The sequence below is a fragment of the Ursus maritimus genome, unplaced genomic scaffold, assembly GCF_017311325.1.
Source record: "Ursus maritimus isolate PB19 unplaced genomic scaffold, ASM1731132v1 scaffold_36, whole genome shotgun sequence".
NCBI classification, from domain to species: Eukaryota; Metazoa; Chordata; class Mammalia; order Carnivora; family Ursidae; genus Ursus; species Ursus maritimus.
Window position 1 is genome coordinate 21,178,049 of NW_024426230.1, and position 24,030 is coordinate 21,202,078.

General features: G+C 35.7%; 1 protein-coding gene across 1 annotated transcript in view; it reads right to left on the bottom strand.

The window, feature by feature from the left end:
• MDGA2 (MAM domain containing glycosylphosphatidylinositol anchor 2) overlaps positions 1–24,030 on the bottom strand; it is a 364,476-nt gene that overhangs the window by 87,056 nt on the left and 253,390 nt on the right. Inside the window, exon 8 of the mRNA XM_008694362.2 lies at positions 412–560. Coding sequence (XP_008692584.2) covers positions 412–560 — 149 coding nt within the window. The remainder of the gene's footprint in view (positions 1–411; positions 561–24,030) is intronic.

Sequence of the window (24,030 nt, forward strand, 5' to 3'; positions counted from 1 at the left end):
AAAAATTAAAAATAAATGAAATAAAATAAAAATAAGTAAGACTTCTAGATCCTTAGGAAACATGACAAAGAATTATGCAGCACAGGCAAGTGTGAGCACATCTTAAATAAGTTTCTTTCATAGCAAGAATCCATTGTAATTTCTATAGCCTCTCTCCTGGTGAAGGATTTCAGGAGGCTCAAAGGATGTTACTTTAAATTGTCTGCTGTTACAGTAGAAAACACAAAAGTTAATTCCAAACATTTGTGAATAGTTAGGAACAATTCTATGTAGAGCACAATTATCTTTCGTATGGGAAAATACAGTCTGGAATTTATGCAAAATGATTAGAAATTTATAGCAACGTATCATCATAACAAGGTCTTCACAGAACCACAAAAAGAAAAAAAAGGCAGCAATTAAATTTCTCACCTGCCTAATACCCAACCGGTATGCAACAATCCGATCTACCGCATCAGGGTTCATTTGTGTCCACTGTAGACTGTAAGAATAAACACGATGTCTGTTCTGCCACACAGGATTGTAGGTGTCGTAGTAGAATTCTGGGGCATAGGCCTTTCCTACAAATAGAAAGAGTGCTTAAATTCGAATGATGACATACGACAGTCAAACACGCTTATTCTTTTTTGGTCCTTTTACCACATTCTACCATGTGTCCCGTGAGTAATTATTATATTTGAAAAGTCATTATTAAAATCTAACCAGGGGCGCCTGGGTGGCACAGCGGTTAAGCGTCTGCCTTCAGCTCAGGGCGTGATCCCGGCGTTATGGGATCGAGCCCCACATCAGGCTCTTCCGCTATGAGCCTGCTTCTTCCTCTCCTACTCCCCCTGCTTGTGTTCCCTCTCTCACTGGCTATCTCTATCTCTGTTGAATAAATCTTAAAAAAAAAAAAAAAAAAACCAAACCAAAACAAAACAAAACAAAAAAAACCTTATAAAATCTAACCAATTTTCTGGAGAATTTTGAGAATAGATGTAAGAAGATTTCCTGGTTGATTAGATGAACAGTGTGAGAGGAGGAAAAGAATCAAGCTCGACTACAAGTGTTTTAGTCCAAGGAACTGAAAGAAGGGAGTTTCCAACTGAGATGAAAAACCCATGGGAGGGTCAAATTTTGGGGGAGAACTTCAGAAAGTTATTTTTAACAGTTTGAAAGATCTAAATGGAGACATCGAGTGGGATATACTGGTCTAGAATTCCAGAGAGGCCTGAATTAGATCTATAATCCGCTAACCATAAGCATATGGATAGATTCTAAGTTTAAAGCCATGAGACTGAAGAGATCACCAAGGGACTGTGAGTAGATAGAGAAGAAGACTAAGGCCTGTGGTGCTTGGGTGGCTTAGTTGGTTAAACGCCTGCCTTGGGCTCAGGTCATGATCTCAGGGTCCTGGGATCAAGCCCTGAGTCGGGCTCCCTGCTCAGTGGGGAGTCTGCTTCTCCCTCTCTCCCTGCCCCTCCTTCTGCTCATGCTCTCTCTCTCAAATAAATAAAATCTTAAAAAAAAAAAAATGCTAAAGCTTGACCACTGGGGCAAGCCAACGTTAAGAGAAATGAGAGCAGATAACAACCCCAACAAAGCCTGAGGTGGAACAAACCAGTGAATGAGAGGAAAATAAAAACTGTGGCATCCTAGAGATCAAAAGTAGTATATCAGCCAAGTGAATGATCAATTCTGTCAAAAAAAAAAAAATCAGTAAAAATGAAAATTTGTGTTTATATTGTGTTTGGTCAATACATTTGAAATTACCCAAGCAAAAACTTAACAATGACACAAGAACTTGGGTCAATGACAAAGAAGCCTTTATTTAGAGTTCAAGGGTACCTATGTCAAGTGCATATAGTGTATACAACATATACGAACCATCTGCTTTTTTTTTTCTTCCAGTTACCAAATTGAAAAGTGCACAGACCATTTGGAATTATAGATCCAACTTTTTGATATTCTGAAATATAGATACTTTTATACGTTCCATTTTTTACCTATAAGTATTTATTTATTAAATTAACAATATCTAAGGGAAGCCTATTAAATGCCATGTAGCATACTGGGCAATGGGGATACAATGCATGAAGTATAGCCTCTGTCCTCATAGAAACTGCTAACATTTCTTAGATTTTTCAAATAGCTCTGTAATTCTTACTGAATGATGAGTTAATAAGTTGTACATCTATTATTCCTCATTCAACATCTTTTCTGTTTTTTCTTTTATAAAATTAGGCTAAATAGTAAATGTCCTCCTGGGTTTTTCCTCATGGGGTTCTGTTTGCAAGAACTTCTCTTACCTGGTTTTTCATATTTCTTTATTAGTTGTTTATCATCTAATATGGTTGCAGAAGGGCTGGCTCATAAAAATTTCTAACAGATAGTTAAAGGATGGATTTTGCACACTAAGAATAGAAGTGATAGTCTCTATTATCCCAGAGAGGTTCACCAGGAAAAAAATAATATCAGATAAACTGAATTTGATTTTTGATAAGTTTATTAGTGAAATTAAATACATGGACTAAAATACTTAAATTTTAGTAACATTTGAAAAATTCTCCCAAATCAACATTGTATGCAATGAAGAAAATGTTCTAAGGATATTCATTCAGTTGAGCTGAAAATAGATTAAAAGGAGATCTTGGGCATAGAAGATCTCTAGAAAAGAGTCATCACATTCTCTTTATTGCTTCTTTTATCTCTTTATGGTATTTTTCCTCATTACTAAGTGATAGCATGAATCCATGAATCCATGAATCACAACACTTAAGAGCAAAATCTAGATGAGAGGAAAATAATATTCTGAATAAAGAAATTAATACCTAAAACATCACTGACAGCTTGTATTTGAGACCAAATGTTATTGAGGATGTGCATTTAGTAGCAGCCTAGATAAAGAGCTAGGGGTTTTGATTAAAAATAAGCATCCCGGCACACCCAGGTGACTCAGTCGCTTAAGCCTCTGCCTCTTGATTTCAGCTCAGGTTATGACGTCAGGCTCCTAGGACTGACCCTCTGACTCTGCCCCTCTCCTCGTATGTGGGCGTGCATGCACGCATGCTCTCTCTCAAAATAAATAAATAAAATCTTAAAAAAAAAGCATCCAAAACCCATAAATGAAGTAATGAGCTGCTTAAGTAATGTAAACCTGGGATATTTTCAGTAGACACTAGTGTCTACATTGAATTAAGGGGATAACAGTCTCAATGTTTTTTGGGGGGAGGGGAGAAGTTGCTTTTTTGTTGTTGTTGTTAAGATTTATTTATTTATTTATTTATTTATTTATTTATTTATTTATTTATTTGAGAGAGAGAGAGAGAGAGAGAGAGACAGCCAGCGAGAGAGAAAACACAAGCAGGGGGAGTGGGAGAGGAAGAAGCAGGCTCCCAGCGCTGTTGGGAGCCCAATGCGGGGCTCGATCCCAGAACGCTGGATTCACGCCCTGAGTCAAAGGCAGACGCTTAAGGACTAAGCCACCCAGGTGCCCCTGCTTTTGTTTTTTAACCAAGGGGGAAATACGGAGGTATTCAATTTAGTTCTAAGCATCACTTTGTTCATAAATGAGTGATGCAGTGGAATGGAATGAGTAGAGAGAGGAGAGTCCCAACCTGTGGCTTGTTTAGCATGCAAAAGAACAAAAAAGTCTCTCAAAAATAGGCAGATATAGTTTTTCTAAGACTCAAAATTCTATCACAGAGAAAGAAAATCAGACAAATTTTAACCTATCTATGAAATAAGATGACTACCAGTGGGTGGATTTTAAAAGGAAACACATTTTGATGTTGAAATTTTCTACCAATCCTTTCTGAATATGCAATGACCTACCTCAGGGGACTGTGATTTTCTCTTCACTAGAGGTTTTTTTTGTCAATACCTTCCAGTCATTGAGCAGGGCTGAGATGGGTGGCTTTCCACACCGTGGCCATGAAAGCACCTCTGAGTCTCAATCTATAGGGTGCCGTGAAACATCCGCCTGCTGTTTATTGTACTACCTTAATTGTACTAAGCATACTGACTTCCATTTCATGTTTCTATTACCTGTGGTCTAATCCTATTTTTTTGCTGACCACCAGGAGAGAAACTGGCTGCCTGTCATAAATGCAAATTGCCTTAATTCTAGAAGTGATTATCCAAATAAATACTTTTAAGGTTATTGAAGCAGTTTAACCTTGAAGGTAAAAAAAAATCCTCATGACTCTGTGAATAATATCAATTTGCTTATCAAGATTATTTTCAAGGTCATCTAACCCTTATATAAGTATTCCGAACAGATCAAATTTCAATGTAAGATTCCATCATCTTTACATTTAATTGCAGATTATTATGAAGGTTTTCCAGTATATTTTTCCAGTATATTTTTAAAACGTTTTATCTGAGTTGATATATCTGTATTACTATGAGTAACATAATACATTATAATCTTTCATGGAACATCAGTATAGAAAATAATTTAAAGAAGAACTGTTCCAATATCTCATATGATAGATAAAGACATTTAGGAACAAAATAGAAAAGGTGATGGTGTACAACAATTGAAATAACCAAATAAACAGGCCCCATTACAAATTTTGACTTTGATTCATGGAGAAAGTTTTATTTTAGTTCAAGATTTTATTTTATTGTTAATTTTTTAATGTTAGCTGAATTGCCACACCTTAGAATCAAAGGTGAAAAAGTTTTTAAATGGTGTGCAATACTGATTAGTAATAAATAATTACTGATAAGAAGTAATTTTGAGGCACCTTGGTGACTCAGTTAAGTGTCTGACTCTTGATTTCAGCTCAGGTCATGATCTCAGGGTCATGAGATAGAGCCTGGCATTGTTCCCCGCACAGCATGGAGTCTGCTTGTCCCTCTCCCTGTGCTCCTCCCCCTGCTTGTGCGGGCACTCTCTCTTTCTCTCTCAAACAAACGAATAAATAAAATCTTCAAAAAAAAAAAAAAAAAAAAAAACAATCTTGACCAGTTGCAGTTAAATATAGATATTATTGTTTATGTCTCAGAACATATTTTGTACTAAATCTCTTTTGCTTTAACTACCAAAGTGCTTTCTAATTTTATTTAAAAAATAATTTTTAAAAGATAAAAAAAAACACATTCACAAATTTTTCTCTGATTTCAGAACCAATCATATTTAATATTAATACAATCATTTTGTAAGAAGCACACCGTAATACTAAGGAAACACCCTTATAATAATAGGCTTTGACAACCAAAGATGACATCTGCTGGTCAACACAGAAAGAATTCATAATATATTTTTTTCTTTTTTATCTTCTGGGCATTTTTTCCTCCTTCCAACAAGCATGCCAAGAAATTTTTTTTTCTCTTTTACATTCTGGTTTCATTTTTATGCAACACTGTCCCAGTTTAAGTCTTTTTAGACTAAATGACCTAGAACTACATTCATTATCTAAACGAACAGATAATTTTTAGATTCATTATGTATATGGATCTTGGATTTTAAAATATTCTTTAAATATACCTAGACAAAATATTTAATTGTTCAAAATTTTAAATAGAATTTATATAAAAATACATTTACTCTATTTTGCAAATAACTTCTGAAAAGTGATTGAGATTTCAGAATATGATTTTATGCATAAGCTAAAAGTTCAGGAAATAGGAAGAAGCTATGACATGTCACTTTCCCAGTCTAAGAATGTTAGATTGAAGTATAACAGAAATTTTTCTTAGGTGTTTTTTAAGCTTGCAAGCAAGAAGGAATTATTCCTTGAGGGTCAAAAAGCACAGAACAGAAAACCCAACACTGAATAAGAGTTTAGGGAAGAAAGGAGTGTTGTTGGTCATTGCACCCTTGGGAGCTGGTATTTTAGGCCCAGAGGAGATGAGGTTAATGGGCCAGTGCAAGATGAGAAGGTGGAAATGAGGCCACCACATATGATCAACATCAGTAAAAACAGCTATCTCAGACATAGGGTCTACTAGAAAAAAATGTCCCCTCACCAGCACAGGAAGATGCCAAAAATATTTACATTAACAAAAAAAAAAAATCATCCTTGGCTAATGACATCACTGGACCACTTGAGTAAATCCAATATCAAGTTATTTTTGAAAGACATGCTCTCAATTTAGACTACCGAAAATTTCTCTTAATTAAACCTCAATGAATCTGAATTCAGAGCACAACATTACTAACACACAAGAAAATGTTCCACTATGTGACTAAGAAAGCCAATGAACAGCTGGATTAGTCTATAGGTAATAGAAACATACAACAGAATTTATAAATAAAGTCTGCCCAAGACCACTGAAGAAATACAATAGAGAATGATAAACAAATACTATGGGACTTTCTATGAAAGAATAATTAATACTCTCTACTGGGATCAGAGGTAGGCTTCATAGGGGACATATCGGACATCTTTACAGATCTTAAAGAAGAAATTGTTCGACAGACAAGGATGGCATATGGAGGGATTAAGAAGAGAAGAAATAAAGCATGGCCTTTGGTAGAGAAAAATGAATATATTATGGATAATATTTTAGAATTCCCACGAGAACTGGTATAACTGTAGCATGCAGTGCCCGTCTTTCCTACCAAACTCTGCCCTTTTGAAGAACAGGGATGGTCTCATCGGCTGTTATATGACTGCTAACACACTCGCGAGCTAGAATAAGACAGGAGGAATAGGCCAGTGCTAACTTATGACATGTCTTGATATGATAAAATGTTTGCTACTTACCATATAGTCCAACTATTCCCCAATTATTTTAACCAGTACTCAAATAGAAGATTTTATAGTGTTATCTACTTATTTTCACTTCCCAGAATGAACTCAGTGAAATCAACAAACTGAATGACAACTAAATAATCAAAATGGTAATAATCAAGGAATTTCATAAAAACACACTTGCAAAATATCAAAAATAATAAAGCAATTTAAAACTTTTCAAATGTGTATTTATTTTCACAAGGAGGGTAGCCACAGAGATCCATGGGGACTTTAAAACACTGATGATGCACTGATTAAAAAAAAAAAAAAAAGACTTCTAAAAATCACAAGAATCACAGCTCTGTGCCTGTATGCATTTTTAGTAGAAGCTAACAAAACAGTCAAGTCACACTGTGTTCAGTCAGACTCATAGACCAGCTAAGGCACTCGATTACTCATCACGATCTGTTAGACATAATATATGGCAAAAATCTATGCAGCACTGTCACTCCACTCTGTCACACACACGGGACAGAAGAAAGAACATGCAATCATTGGAACCATAAATATTTTCTCTTCAAATTAATGAATCTTGAGTCATACTAAAAAGAAAAGAAAAGATGGGGCGCCTGGGTGGCTCAGTCCGTTAAGCGTCTGACTCTTGATTTTGGCTCAGGTCATGATCTCAGATCCTCGGATCAAGCCTCTTGCTCCGTACTCAGCAGGGAGTCTGCTAGAGATTTTCTCTCTCTCACTCTCTCCCTCTGCCCCTCCCCCTTCTCACAAATAAATAAATAAATCTTCAAAAAAGAAAAGAAATGCTTCTATGGATATGGGGATTTTTCTAAGTTTTTAATCAGAAATATGATATAAATCCACATTATAGTTTTTAACTATAACTGGTGGAAAAGAAGAGAGTGGACTGGATGAGTGAGAAGCCCTGGGCAGGAAACCAGTAAGAAGATAATGTTAAAAACAAAACAAAACAAAACAAAACAACAAAAACATGATTTGGGAAACAAAGAAAGGCTGATTAATTCAAAAATCATTGCAGATAAGCATCCAATTACCACTTGTCCTGAGTGGATACTGTGGGTAAACTAAATTTTCAATCTTCAGACCCCAGAGTGGACCCTAGAGTTTCTAACTGAGATGGAGAATGATTGTATGCTTCTCATCCTGGATGAATGAAGGATTGCATTACCTCCTGGTATCCTAGTCTTCTGAAACCTTAATGTTTTGACTTGAAACTATGTAAAGGTTAGTATCCTGAAAGTGGAGGCATAAGAAGTATTCAGAGGACCAAAAAGGTTTAATGCTGTGAAGTCAAAGGAAAAAAGATTCAGTACACTCACCTGTGTTACCTATATTTGGTATTTACTATTAAGCCTGATCTCATTAAGAGGAAGTAATAAAGGAATTACTGCTGAATTGATGGATTCTGCCTATTCTCATCTGACTAGAAAGGTAGTAAATTAATATAAGGGAAGAATGAAAAAAATGGAAAATATCTAAGTAATATTGACAAAAGAAACTATTGTATCTGATAAAGAACAATTTATCTTAGAATTAAAGTGAATGTTACAGCAGCAATACCTGAATGTCAAGAGTTTTTTCAGCAGTGATCACTTGTCAATAGTGTGCGGGGAAACAAAAACGTAACAACTAAATGATACAGCTGTGCAGTCAATGACAACATCTCTCAGTTAATGATTTGTTTAGAGTTTGTAAAAAAAAAAATTGTAAGACATGTAACAATTTATAACACAACCAGATCATTTAAGTGGAATGCCTTTGTACTTGAGACAGAGAAATGTCTATCCATACTTTGTCTTCCTGTTTAGAGACAGTTAATACAATTTCAAATGATCAGTCATTGTTATGACATTATTTTTTTCAGTAATATTTTTTAGACTCGAATTAATGAGTATTCTTTTATTGAAGCACAGCTGACACACACGGTTACATTAGTGTCAGGTGTACAATGTAGCAATTGTAGAAGTGTGTACATTATGCTATTCTTACCACAACTGCAACCATCTGTCACCATACAACCCTATTACAATACCGTTGACTGTATTCCCTCTGCTGTACGTTTCATCCCTGTGACCTATTCATTCCCTAACTGGAAGCCTCTATCTGACACACACCATCACTTATTTTGCCCATTCCCCACCACATAGTGGGATTCTCATGATACGAATCATGAAATAACTTAGTACAATTCATGTCCTTTATTAAAATGTGTAGGCATAAAGTACACTAGTTATTAAGTAATTGAAATTATGTCGATTCCATGTCCTTTTCTTAATTAAAAAAGCCTGTGAAGGAAAATACTTAGACTTAAGGGCAAACTTTTCTTTTTTTAAGATTTTATTTATTTATTTGTCAGAAAGAAAGAGAGAGAGAGAGAGCACAAGCAGGGGGAGTGGCAGGAAGAGGGAGAGGCAGGCTCCCTGCTGAGCAAAGAGCCTGATGCAGGACTTGATCTCAGGCCCTGGGATCATGACCTGAGCAGAAGGCAACACTTAACTGAAAGAGCCACCCAGGCATCCCTTAACTTAGTTTTTTAATAGTTTGTTTCAATAATGTAAGTTCACTTGAATATAATACCCTACTATATAATTCAATTTTCTTTTACAGATAGTTTTTAAATGATTAGATATCTAGAGGAAGTATGTTTATAATACCTACTTGGAGAATTATTTAACTATAATGAGTTCAAATTGTCTACGTATTTTTACCTCAATATCTGAAATGTGGAATGAACAAAAGACCCGATTTTATAAATTCTTCTAAAATCATCTTCAAGTATTAACAATTTAGCCTTCTTCTTAATCTCTAGGAAGGCAGAGGCCATTAAAATGATGGCCCAAGAAAATGGCCTCCAGGCCTATTTGCTAAATGAAAATGATCAGACGCAAAGATGACAACTTACCAAGAATCCTGTGATTGGTTATTAGGAAAGAAATCACTCATACTGATATAGGCAACCAGGTAGGGTTTTCAGAAGTAATATGGTTTAGTAATTACTTCTTGCAAAAAAAGGGTCTGCTTTACCAAAACACTAAATGCTCAAACCATACCTATCCACATCAGTAGGTAACGGGATATGTTTTCCACTCTAAAAATCCTCCTCCAATTTAAGACACTTCTCAGAGGAGTTCATAATTTTATTTGAGCAGGGATCTGCCATAAAGTCAAAATGCTTTATTAATACAATAAAAAATTAATAAATATGGTATAATCAGCAAATATTACTAATAATAGATCCATTTAGTTACTGTCAAGGACTCTTTCAATTAGGTGTTTCAGTTCTCAAAAACAGCAATTATTTTATGAAGTTAGCTGGGTGAGAAAGCTACCTCTGGAGATTCAAGTGGACCTGCATATGCAATTTATTCTGTTTATATTATTTGATATAGTCTGTATAAAATACTTATAGCACTGGGGAAATAAATTTAAATAAATATTAATTTCTTACTGTATCCCCTCCCACAAAATGAAGGAAAGAAAAAAAAAGTGAAATAAAACTTTGCAGGAAGCGTTCCATGCTTGGTTTCATTGTAATGGTAGCAGCACGGGAAATTGAAGCAATTTTAAAACTCAATTGGACAAATTTAAATGAATGTCCATTTAGACTTTAATGAAGCAATATTTCAACATAATTGAGTCACCTCTAACCTAGAAAATAAAATATTTATATAAGTAGTTATTGGCTCACACACCAAATACATATTGTCGTGGGTAATATAAAATAAATATATGTATTTACCAGATAACATTTCAACTTAAATGAATAACCCCTTTAACTCTAAAACTCTGAAATTACTTTGCCAGAAATGATGCAAAATATGAATAATATTTTTTTTCCAAACAGGTTTAGATTAGGATCTGGTCCAAAAATTTTAAAAGATGACTTGGATTTGATGAAACTGTTAGCTTTCACATTTAGCATGTAAATAGGAAATTGCTAAGGGTTTAGAGAAAGTCTGGAAATGAAACTTATAAATCCACTCTAATTTTACCAGGAAATATCTAAGTAAATGTTATGTGTATAAAAATCACATGTTCAGGTGCCTGAGGGGCTCGGTTGGTTAAGCATCTCCCTTTGGCTCAGGTCATGATCTCAGGGTCCTGGAATCGAGTCCTGCTTCAGGCTCCCTGGTCAGCGGGGAGTCTGCTTCTCCCTCTGCCTCTGCCCCTTCCCTGCTCGTGCTCTCTCTCTCCCTCTCTCTTTCTCTGTCTCTCAAATAAATAAATAAACCAAACCAAACAAAAAAACCCACATGTTCTTAAGCAAAATAATGTGGAGAGGTCCTCACGAAATACAGATGGCTGATTATTGATGGAGGAGAGATTATGAAGAGGAAAGGAGAAAAAGCTCTGTACTTCAGTCACTCTGTTTACCATAGAGACTGCCCACCACCCCGTCCAATATTTGAGACACATATGAAAGTCATACATCTGGGGCTGACGTTCAGAAGTTATTGTACTATAACTTACCACTACAACCAAGGACACTTGGAGCAAGCAAAATCTTAAGGGACAAAAGTTGTATCTCAAATTTATATAGGAATTTACAGTTTACAAAGTACTTTCACAAATATTAACTTATTTTAGTCTTCACAGAGTTGGAGAAGGGCAAATATGCAAAGGGATATTACTTGGCTTGAGCTGTGAATCTTGAAACTTAATATGAACATCATAATTACTTAACTAATGCAGACTGCTGTCCTTGCCTGGTTTGCAGATCACCCCTCAAAAAGATCCAAATGAACATTTTGTGAGAAGGAAGAGGGGTTACACCATTCACCTAAATATACAAAGAAAGCTGGCCTTCAAACAGACGATCTGATCCCTATCTTCCTCAATGTATATTATTTCAAGAATGGTAGGATAAAATGAAATTATTAGAAATCTCTCTCTTCAGAAACATTGTGGGAAATAATCCCGAGGCAGAGAGACTACAAAACTGTTTTGCTTTATTTTATATTTAAAAAAATTCATTAATACATAGTACATGTCAACTGTCAGTGGGTGAGAGAAGCTCAAGGTCAGGGTAGCCATCTGGAGTGCTACACTGGCTCTGCCACAATGATGGATGCGGGTGGATTTTGTGCTTCTCCTTTGTTTTTGGGTGAAGGTCTCTAGGTTATCCCCTCAAGAGTCATGCCACTTCTTTCAAATATTGCAACAATGCCTATGAAATGAGCTAACTCTAGAAGGGTTATGTATGTATGGTGGCATAGGGAGCAGGGACAAAATTGAGACTGCAGAAGAAATTACATAGATGTCATTAAATTTCACAACACGAAAGCAGATTCAGAAATAGGAAATGATTAAACGTGCATGGTGTCCAGTCCCTGGGATAAACACAAACTCCCTATTTTGTAGTGAGTGGACCCTTGTTCTCCGGCCAGTTTTATTGCCCTGACTCACCCCATACACCCTACACCTAAGAAATACTGCTGGAGAATCAAATCCGTGAAGTGTCTAGCAACCAATTATTTAGGAAGTCAACTGCTAATTCTTACGTGGTCCAGAAAAGAAACAGAAATACTATCTACATTCCCCTTCAATACACAAGAAGAGCATTTATGAGCCCATATATGGAATAGCCAAAAATCTCTGTTTATATACTAGCACCCATATTTGTATAAGCTTCCAAACTTTACCCTTGCTTTTTCTGGAAACCCCTAAAAGACTTCTCACAGGTAATCCAAAAGCCAATCACTTCAGCCTTTCCTGCCCTTCCTTCCAAGAAACAGGCAGTTCCTTTGGTTGTGTAAAGTGCGGGGAAATTTTATGCAAATCGGAGTTATGTAACTGGCACCGTGTGCCAAACAAATACCAACGCACAAAATTTGCAATGGGGTGTGTCTACAAGGGTAAAAGTCCCACCGATGGTGTAATACTAGAGATTCAATTTATTTTTATTCAGTCTTGTAATTTCAGACACTGAGGGTTTTTTTATTCTCTTCATATACCACAAATACATCTGGATACTTCTCATGAAGACCCAACCGGGGTCTTCCTATTCATAACTTTGTAAACCTGCTTCTAGTGTTCTTCCGCCTGGTCACAGAAAATATTCCAATTGTGGCCTCTAAAGTGTTAGAAGAAGGCTTAGTCTAGAGAATAAAACCGTTCTTTCTTGGGTTAAGGAAGAATTGATGCTTGAACTCTCCTAGAGAAAAATGAGTTTTTATAAGGCACTTCTGTTGTTAGATTTCACAGTTTGTCACTACACAAATCACCTTGCACACATTATGTTTTTTTAAAATGCTCAGTCCCCTGCAGGATGAGAATATTCTTATCATTTTCTTTTTACAAAAGATTAAAGTGAATATTAGCGATCTTAAACAGCTTTCCCTATAGAAAGCAATCATCCAGTAACAGAGCTATGCTCTGAATTCATGCGATCCAAAGCCCCTTTTTTTGTTCTAACATCCAGCGTCCCAGGCAATGGTGGCTCAGGACCAAGTGAGTCTGGCTGAAGGGGTGAGTGGGGCTGAAATTCAGCCTCTATTCCTCTTGCAACTCCTGCCGTGCCACGGGAGCCACGTCTGCTCATTAAAGGGGACTTTTCCCCTAATTCACACCCAAATACTGTACAGGCTGGTGGATTTTCTGATAAGATGTCACTTCCACTAATCTAAAAAGCATCCCTGCTTTCCTACTCCGTCCATTGTGAGTACAGAAACTGAAACTGCAATTTATCCCAGTACTCAACCAGGTTTGCCATGTTATATTGTTACCTCAGAGTATTATCAACTCAGGACTTCATCAAGACAAGGACTGACGAAATCTCTAGAAAGAGAGCTACCTGTATTTTATTAAATATTTAACTCAGGAATAATGAATATACAATAAGCTGCAAATAAATGTATTTATTCTTTCCTAAAGCTATACATTCCCTAAAAACTTAATGGCACCGAATATCGTAAAGCCTTGTGTTCTTTTAAAGGACCATTGGTTAGGGCGTGCGCACGGAGGAGGCACAGATGGATGAAGTGACCCAGTGGCTCTCGGGCTGAGGCAGCTGAATGTTCGATGGCGTACTGATAGAGCACATTAACTTCTTGGCAAGTGCTGTTTGCTGCATATGCGGGTGGCCCATTGCTGAATATGAATGTGCTGGATATCATTTAGGCAGGGAGCAAGAGGTGTTCAAGTGACTTGGAGAGGAGCCCAGAAGGTATGCTGTTTATCTTCTAGGAACATTTATTTTCTCCAAAACATATAACTTGAATTAATAAAGTGGATTTAGAGGTGAATAAAGGAAACTAGTTATTGAAACCGAATCACCCTGCCTCTCTAAGAATAACTAAAAGATCTGTGAATATGACTCCTAGCACAAGAAAAAGATTAGAGCACAAATAACTGTTCTTATCCTATTGCTAAGAAGCACTGGTCTGAATCTGACCGCAAAGTGGGTATCTGCCTGCAGTCAGATGCTGAGGCTTCTAGAAATTGTCATATTGGAGTTCTTTGGAAATAGACAAAGTTCATTAGAATGATGGAAGAAGGGGGGTTTCTTAAGTTAGGCTTACTTAAGTAATGTAAAATTGTGAGACTTTGGTTTTATCCTCTGGGTTAAAGCCTGAAAAGAATTTATAAAAAGAAAGCCTCTATTGACTTTTTCAATTTAGGTCTCTGTCACAAGATCTCTCTTGAGAAAAGACGATGGAGCAGGTTGTGGGCCATCATCTGTGGACTCTCTCTCCTGACCACTTTCAGTCTGGTTTTCGGCATGCCTTTGGAACAAGGTTTGCACTGTTCTCATCCATTAACCATCGCTTCAGGGTGATAAACAGAGGCCAGGTGCTTAAACAGACACTTGGAAGTTTGGGAGTTGGCTTTGACTCCACTGAACTAAAAAGCTCTTTGATTCCTTCAAAGATTGGTTTTATTACCACCCAATAGCTCCTGAAAAACCCAACTGTACCAAGTACTAAACAGATCCTTCCTTAAGTGCCTGTTAGTTCTTAGCGACAGAAATACGAAGCATATAACATTCATACACATATGTGTCTTTTCTACATTTAGGTTTCTTTGTTTTATTCTTCTCTGGTTGTCAGTGAAATATTATGAGAACTCTTTTCTCTCAGGGGAAACTACTTGTGATTTCAGACTGTTTCTATCCTCTGCAAACTGGATCTAATGCCTGCCCGAAATAATATCAGGAAGCTGTGAGAAATAGTTTTGGAATCCGACAGGTTAACTTTGTTGGGTTATCTCTGTCTTCCCATCATGATACCCAACAGTCACAGTGTTGCTTATAAAATGGTAACTCTCCAAGAACCTCAAACCCTGATTCATACCTCTGTCATTTAACTTGTATGTATGACCTTTGCTATCAACACATTAGGTCACTCTATATTCTTAATGTAACAGCCACTATCCCTTAAAGTAAGGGACATAATTGAGAAAAGATGATAATGGTTATCATGGGGAAGGGAAATTTGTGAAGATAACCAGTTTAGTGTCTCCATCTAAAGGAGATTAATTTAGAGGTTAGTGGAGGAAAAAGGAACAAAGGATTTTTGAAGAGCAATTTTTTTTTAATTACCTTAAATACATTAACATGATATGGACTAGGAAAATTATATCCATGATAACATTAAATAGAACAAGCACCTTCGTATTATAAAATACCTCCTATTCTCAACCCTACCTTAGTTGGCAAATATCATTTATTTAGTAATACTTAACTGAGGTATAATTTACATACAATAAAAGTCACACATTTTTAACTGCAGATTTTGCTGAGTTTGGAAAAATATGTATTACTGGGTGATCACCATCCCAATCAAGATATAGATTTTCATCACCTCAGAAAGTTACCTTGTGCCCCTTTGTAATCAATCAATTCCACTCAGTCTCAGCCAAACAAGAATCTAGTTTCTCTTACGAAAGGTTAGTTTTGCCTACTCAGGAAATCTGTATAAATGGAATCATAAATAAGGCACTTTTTGTGTCAGGTTCTGACAGAAAACGTATTCAGTGAGTTTCTGAAATCCATCCATCCATGTATTGTGTTTACCAGTAATTTTTCCCTTTTTTTCCACTTTTATGACTAAGTATATTTCCGTTTCATGAGTAGATAGCAAGTTGTGTATCCATTCACTTGTAGCTGGATATCTGGATTGTTTCTAGTTGGAGGCTGTTACAAATAAAGCTGCTATTAAAGTTTGGGCATAGGGGCGCCTCGGAGGCTCAGTTGGTTAAGCCTCTGCCTTCGGCTCACCTTTTGGTCCCAGGGTCCTGGGATGGGGCACCAAGTAGGGCTCCCTGCTCAGTGGGTAGTCTGCTTTTCCTTCTGCCCCTTCCCCTGCTCGACTCATTCCCTCTCTCTCTAATAAATAAATAAATAAATAAATAAATAAAATCTTTTTAAAAATTTTAAAAAAGTTTGTGCATAATTTTTATATAGGCATATGCCTTCATTTCTGTTGGGTAATCATCTAGGGATTGAATTGCCAGATTCCTTGGTAAATGCATATTTAAATGTGAGAGGCAGAAGAGCTATTTTCAGAAAAGTAATCTCTTTTGACATTCCTAGGAGCAGTGTGTGATAATTTCAGATACTCTACAACCTCACCAACACTTGGTATTGTCAGTCTTTTTAACTTTAGCCATTATTATGCGTGTGTAGTGTTATTTCACCGTGGTTTAAATTTCATTTCCCTTGTAACAAATGGTAGCAATCAGTTTTTATGCAATTATTGGTCAACTCTATGCTCTTTTGTGCTATGTCCATTCAAGTTTTTTGTTAATTTTTAATTGGACTAGTTGTCTTATTATTGAGTTTTAAGAATTACTTATATACTCTGGAAACAAACCTTTTGTCACATATTTTCTTTGGCCTGTGTCATGCCTATTTATTTCTTAATGATGTCTTTTGAAGAGCAGAAACGACCTCTGATGTATTATTCTTTAATGGCTGGTGCTCTTATTGGTTTGCTTTCTAAGAACTGTTTGCCTATTCCAAATTTGCATAAATTTTCTTCTATGTTTTCTTCCAGAATTTTACAGTTTTAGTTTCCTATATTTACATCTGCAGTCTATCTTAAATCAATCTTGTGGACAGTGTGTTTTTTATGACTTATTTTTTTTAATATGGATATCCAGTTCCAGCAAATTTTATCCAGAAAACTATTTCTGCAATGGATTATGCCAGTGACTTTGAAAAACTCAGTTGATCTTACATGTTTATATATGCAACCACAGAGGTCTACTTCTTCATTCTCTCTCTTGTCTGATGGATCCTTCCTTCTGTTTATACAAAAAACACACTATCTTGATTACTGTGGTTTTGCAGTAAGCCTTGAAATCAGGTAACATGAGACCTCCAACTTTATTCTTTTTCCCCAACAGAGATCTAACTATTGTTGGACCTCAGTTTTCCAAATAAAAACTAGAGTAAGATTTGTCAATTTCAATCGAAAGAAAGAAAGAAAGAAAGAAAGAAAGAAAGAAAGAAAGAAAGAAAAAGAAAGAAAGAAAGAAAGAAAGAAAGAAGGAAAGAAAAAGAAAGAAAGAAAAAGAAAGAAAGAAAGAAAGAAAGAAAGAAAGAAAGAAAGAAAGAAAGAAAGAAAGAAAGAAGAAAATGCTGGGAATTTTGTTGGGAATACATTGAATTTATAGATCAATTTGGAGAGAATAAGCACCAAAATGATATTGATTATTCCAGTCCATGGATGTGGTCTATTTCTCCACTTACGTAGGTTTTGTTTCAGTTCCCTGAGCATTTTTTTAAAAGATTTTATTTATTTATTCGACAGAGATAGAGACAGCCAGCGAGAGAGGGAACACAAGCAGGGGGAGTGGGAGAAGAAGAAGCAGGCTCATAGTGGAGGAGCCTGATGTGGGGCTTGATCCCATAACGCTGGGATCACACCCTGAGCCGAAGGCAGACGCTTAACCGCTGTGCCACCCAGGCGCCCCCCCTGAGCATTTTTTTTCAAGCGCATATCTTGTTCATATTTTATTAAATTTATTCATATTTTGATGCCATCAGAAATGGTGTTTTTTACATCTCAATTTCAAAATTTTATAGCTTATTTATACAGAAATGAGTGATTTTACATACTGTATTTTTATACAGAAATATGATTGATTTTGTATCCTATGCTATTGCTAAATTTTCTTATTAATTCAAGTAGGATTGTCCACAAAAATAACCATATGATTTGAGAGTAGAATTATTTTTATTTCTTCCTTTCTGGTTTTTATGCATTTTATTTACTTTTCTTGTGTTAATGCAGTGGTAGGGACTTGAATGTATAATATTTGTGGAGGATAAGAATATATTTTTTAAAGATTTTATTTACTTATTTGAGAAAGAGAGAGAGAGAGAGCAAGCACAGGGGCAGGTAGGGGCAGAGGGAGAGGGAGAAGCAGACTCCCCACTGAGTAGGGAGCCCAACATGGGGCTCAGTCCCAGGACTGTGGGATCATGACCTGAGCTGAAGACGGATGCTTAACTGACTGAGCCACCCAGGCGCCCTAAGAGTGAATATTTTTGTTTTACTCCTAATCTTAGAAGGAAAATGTTTGGTCAGCATATTATATAGCTTAGTGAGTATTCTCCGTGCACATGAAATAATGTATAGTTTACCACTTTGGGTATAATGATCTATAAATGTCAATTAGTTTAATTTGCTTGATAATATAGCTCAGATCTTCTAAAACATCAGTGATTTTCTGGGTATATATTCTATCAATCATTCATAGATAGATGTTAAAATCTTCAGCTCTAATTATGGAATAGTCTATTTCTCCTGGCACTTTTGTATTTATGAATTTTGCAGCTCTATTATTACAGATATACACATATTTAGAACCGTTACGTCTTTCTGTAAATTCCTCCTTTATTATTTTTAAATGTCCCTCTTTATTTATTTATTTATTTATTTATTTATTTATTTATTTTTAAAAAGATTTTATTTATTTATTTGACAGAGAGAGACAGCCAGCAAGAAAGGGAACACAGGCAGGGGGAGTGGGAGAGGAAGAAGCAGGCTCCTAGCGGAGGAGCCTGATGTGGGGTTCGATCCCAGAACCCTGGGATCACGCCCTGAGCCGAAGGCAGACGGTTAACGACTGCGCCACCCAGGCGCCCCTAAATGTCCCTCTTTAACTCACAACTTTTCTATGTCTTTCCATCTACTTTGTCTGGTAATAATACAACCATGCCAGCTTTCCTGTCTGCTGTTGGCATGTTGTGTTCCCCCATTCTTTCCCTCTCTGCCTGTTTGTTTCTTTGTATGTAACCTCTGTTTCTTGTAGACAGCAGGGTGCATCTTGTAAAGAACTTGCTATTTTTGTTTTTTAAATCTGGTCCCATGATTTCTGATAACTAACTGGAGAGTTAAATTCATTTACATTTAATGTAATTATTGGTAGAATTAGGTTAAAGCCCACTATCCTACTCTTATTTTCTTTGTCCCTTCAATGTTTTTATTGTTCACATATTGCTCTTTTCCTATGATATTTTGAGTAAAAAGTACATTTTAATTTCTTTGATGTACTACTTTAAAAAAAATTAGAAGTTTCTGTACGGCTAAAACTGTGCACCTTTACCTACTGATATTACTTCACTTTATCACACGTCACGTTTCATTATTCTCTGAGATCCCTATTCACTTCTCACTTCACAAATGGTATAAATTTATAACCATATAATTCAAATTAATCCCATGACTTATGCTATTGTTGTGATATTTTAGTTCTAAATATGTTATAAACCTTAACTTAATAATGTGATTATTTTTGCTTCAAATCAAGGATTGACAGACTTTTCTTTAAAGGGCTAGAGGGCAGATACGTTAGGATTATGAGCTATAGGATTGTTGTTACAACCACTCACTCACATCTCCTGTTGTAGCATGAAAAGTAGCCATAGACAATACATAAGCAAGTGGGGAAGGCTATGTTCCAATTAATCTTTATTTGCAAAAACAGTTGGCTGGTCTACAAGCTGTAGTTTGCGGACCACTGTTTATATAGCTGTTTATGATGGAAATTAGAAGAAAAAAAGAAACATAGTCTATTGTCTTTACCTACTTATTTACTGGATCTGATTCTCTTCATTTCATTTTTCCCCAGATTATTGGGATACAATTGGTATACAAAGAACTGCACCTAATTAATTGGTAATTTTGGACATATGTATACCTTGTGTTACCATCACCACAATCCAGGTAATAAACACTCATCACTTTCAAAAGTTTCTTTGTGTGAGGGTGTTTGCATGAGTGTGTGTGTATGTGTGTGTGAGAGTGTATGTGTTAAGAGCCCAGAAATGAACTCACTCATATATGGTCAACTCATCTTTTCAAGGGTGAGAAGAATACATTATGAGAAGAGGAGAGTCTCTTTAATAAATGGTGTTGAGAAAACTGGATATCCACATTCCAAAGAATGAAACTGAACCCCTGTCTTTTACCATACATAAAAATGAACTCAAAATGGACTAAAGATTTAAATGTAAGGTCTGAAACCATAAAATTCCTAGAGGAAACATAGGAGGAAAGACTCTTTCTTTTTATAGATTCTGGTTTCCACTGATAACCTTTCCTTTTAGTAGGAAGAGTATCTTTTGGCATATTTTGTGGTACACTTTTTCTTACTAGTAATTCTCGAGCTTTCATTGTTCAGAAAAATATAGTTGATGCTATTTTTAAAAGTATGTTTTCACCGGATATATAATTATAAATCGACAGTGTTTTAAAGAATTTTGAAGATTTAGAGATGTTGTTCCATTGTCTTCCAGGCCACGGTGTTTCTAATGAGAAGCCAACTGCCATGCATGTCATCAGAATATCATTTTTTTTATTCTGGCTGCTTTGAAAATTTTCTCTGTCTGGTTTTCCACAATTGGATGAGGGTGTACCTAGGTGTGGTTTTCTCTTTGTTTTTCTTGCTTTCTGTACCATGATATGCTTGGATCTGTGGGTTTGAAGAATTTTTTTTCGTCCCGTTCTCATTCTCTTCTTTTAGAACTTCAATCATATCCATTTTAGACCACTGTATATCATCCCCCAGGTTCTTAAGTTTCTTTCCTTTAGTCTTCATTTCTTTTTCTATCAGATTGTATCAGCTCTTTCAATTTGTCTTCAATTTCACTGATCCTTCTGACTTTTCCAGTATGCTGTTAAGCCCATCCAGGTAATTTTTTGTTTCAGTTATTGTAGAGTTTTAGTTGCAGAATTTGCATTCGGTTCTTTTTAAGAGTTTTTTTTCCCCCTCTCTGCTGAAATTTCTTATCAATTGCTCATAAATACTGCATTTATCTTTAAATCTTAGAATATGTTTTCCTTGAATACTTTGAAATTACTAATAATAGCTAGTTTTTGCTGTACCCAACATTTGGGCTATCTCAGGGCTCCTTTTTAATAGACCATTGTTATTCTTAACTAAGAGTAACATTTTCCTATTTTCTGTACATGTCAATAATTTTTATTTTTTATTGAGCATTATAGTAATAAATTATAATTGTTATTACTACATTAGTAATAAGTATAATACTGCATACTATATAACATTAAATATTACAGATAATGGACTATGCTCTCTTCCCCTGAAGAGTACTGTGTTTATTCTACTGGGTAATTCAGTTACCTGCTGACCACCTGATACTTTTGCATGCTAGCTTTTCACATTTTATTGGGGTGAGATCAGTGGAGAACATAGGGTGTTTCCCAAGGTCTTCTAACTTGGTAGGAGTCGACTTCTAAATTCTGCCTGCCCATGATTCTTGTCAGGGCTTGGTGTTAGCCTTTGTCAGGGAGTATCTAGACTAGGCCCTTCCTCTCTAGCATGACCCTTATTCCCTAAGGCTTAATCATTCTACTATCTCATGAGGATGTCTGGACTTTTAAGGAGGTATATATTTTTTTGCTGAAATCCTAGCTTCCTCCAGCACTGCTTGAATTCTACTACCACTCTTCTACTCTGAACCCCAAATAGCAGAAAATGCTAAGCCTCATATAATTCCACCTTGTCTGTGTAGCCCAATCCTCAAGTAAAGACTACTATGGAATCCACACAAACTCTCATTACCCTTCTTCTTCGTAGCCCTATCTGCTCCCGTGCTCTGCCCTGTAGATAGTCCCTTGTGCTGCCCCAAACTTTACTATATATTTCCTCAGGTCTGCCAGAAATCCGTGCTCTGTTTGGACTCCAGCTCAGAATGCTCATATATGGTATATGTCCCTAGACAGAGAGCTAGACTGATGATGGTCTCACCTCATGAGTTTCCCATCTTGCAGGAATTGCAGTCTTATGCTATCTCTTTTCCATTCCTAAAAACTGTCACCTCATAGAGTTTGTCTAATTGACTGTATGGCTGTGTATAGTATACAGGCTGGTCCTATAGTAAATAGTAAAAAGGCTGGTCCTACTCATTTTTACCAGGTAACTTTCAAGAGTTTAGCAAAGCTAAATCACAATGTTCAACGGTTTTTAAAAGAAGATGTGGGGGAGATATATATATATATATGTATCTATCTATCTATATCTCACACACATGATGCAATATCATTCAGTTATAAAACAGAATAAACTGTCACCTTTGCAACAACATGGATGGACATAGAGGGCATAGTGCTAAGTGAAATAAGTCAGTCGGGAAAGACAAATACCATATGATTTCACTCATATGTAGAATTTAAGAAACAAAGCAAATAAAAAAAGGGACAAACAAAAAAACAGACTCTTAAATACACAGAACAAACTGGTGGTTGCCATGGAAGAGGTGGGCAGGGGGATGAGTGAAATAGTTAAGAGTGCACTTACCATGATGAGCAATGAGAAATGTACAGAACTGTTCAATTTTTAATTGTACACCTGAAACTAACATAACACTGCATACTAAGTATCCTTCAATTTAAAAAAGTAGGAATTTTTAAAGCCATGGGTTATATCGTGTGTATTTTAAAGACCTAGTTCATATACGGTTAAGTATATGAGACCACTTAAATTAGAAATGAAAAAAAATTAGTATAAAGAAAAAAACTGACAAATATTCTATAACATATAAGCAGAGTCAAAAAGTGGCCCCAAACTTTAAACTATAATTTAAGTAGTGTGTTTAATTTAACCTGGATGAAAACTCACATATGAAATTTAAACTTTAAATTGTTTTCTTCTCTTCCTATGGCTTCATTCGCTCACACCCTCATTCACTCATTCAAGTGCTCAGTAGTGTATGCTGTGCCAGGACCTCCTCCAAGTGCTGGCGGGAGGACTTCTATTTATACTTTTGCTTCTGTTCTCCCATCTCTTAAAATTTCACATTATATTTGTATTCTCTATTGCTGCTTTTTGGGAAGGTTTCTGAACCAGATATTCCAGCTCACCTACTCATTCTTTGGCTGGGTCTGTTCTATATAGTTAAGCTAGTTATTTACTTACTTATTTTACTATTACATTTTTATAACCATTATCACCAAATGGTTTCTCTTCACTGCTAGTTTTCTTCCTTCTATTTCTTATATCATCCCTGCTTTCTCTGAAGATGCTGTTTTGTGGTATTTAAAATAGTACTGTGTATATTACTCCTATCTATTGTGAGATGGATGATTTTGTTTTCTTTCTTTCATAATAATTTTGAAATCTACCTTAAATTGCTCTTTTATGTTGCAATGTTTTATTTTTGGGTCCAACAGTAGGCTTTTGAAGACTGCTTTGCATCTTTCATTGGAGGAATTACACGATTTTGTAATGAAGAGAATGAGTAATGAGAGAATTTAAGGAAGCGTCAAACTTCTATACCAAACTAAATACAATAAAAATTTTAATTGAAGTTTTTCCTTAAGTATAATGTGAAATATAGACTATTCATGAAATGTTTACTAGAGGAAAATATAAAATTAGTCTAAAATATTATGTAAATTAGATCCTAGACTAAAGTAAATATTTGGGTACAATTTTTGCTTATTGGTATAGCACTGACTTCCTTAATTAGTATTCGTATTTTTGCTTCTACTTTTTCAGATTCAGCATTGACTCATCTACATTTTATCTAGCTTAATTATTAAAAAATTCCCTTGGCACCACTGATAGAGGAGTCACTGAGGTGTGTCAAAAAGAGCTTGAATTTACAATCAGAAGACACACATTTCATTTTTGGCTTCCTGAGCCTTTGTCAGCCGAATCTGTCAAAGGAGGGTGATAACACCTCTTTCACATGATTCGCAGGATTGTTTGAGATGAAAAAGAAATAAGTGGAATCAATTTACACACTATAGAATGCTACACATTAAGAGTTGTTAGAATATATGACGCATTATTCTGCTCTTTAAAAAATAACTATAACTTATAATCTGGATGAAACATTGGGATCTACTAGTTT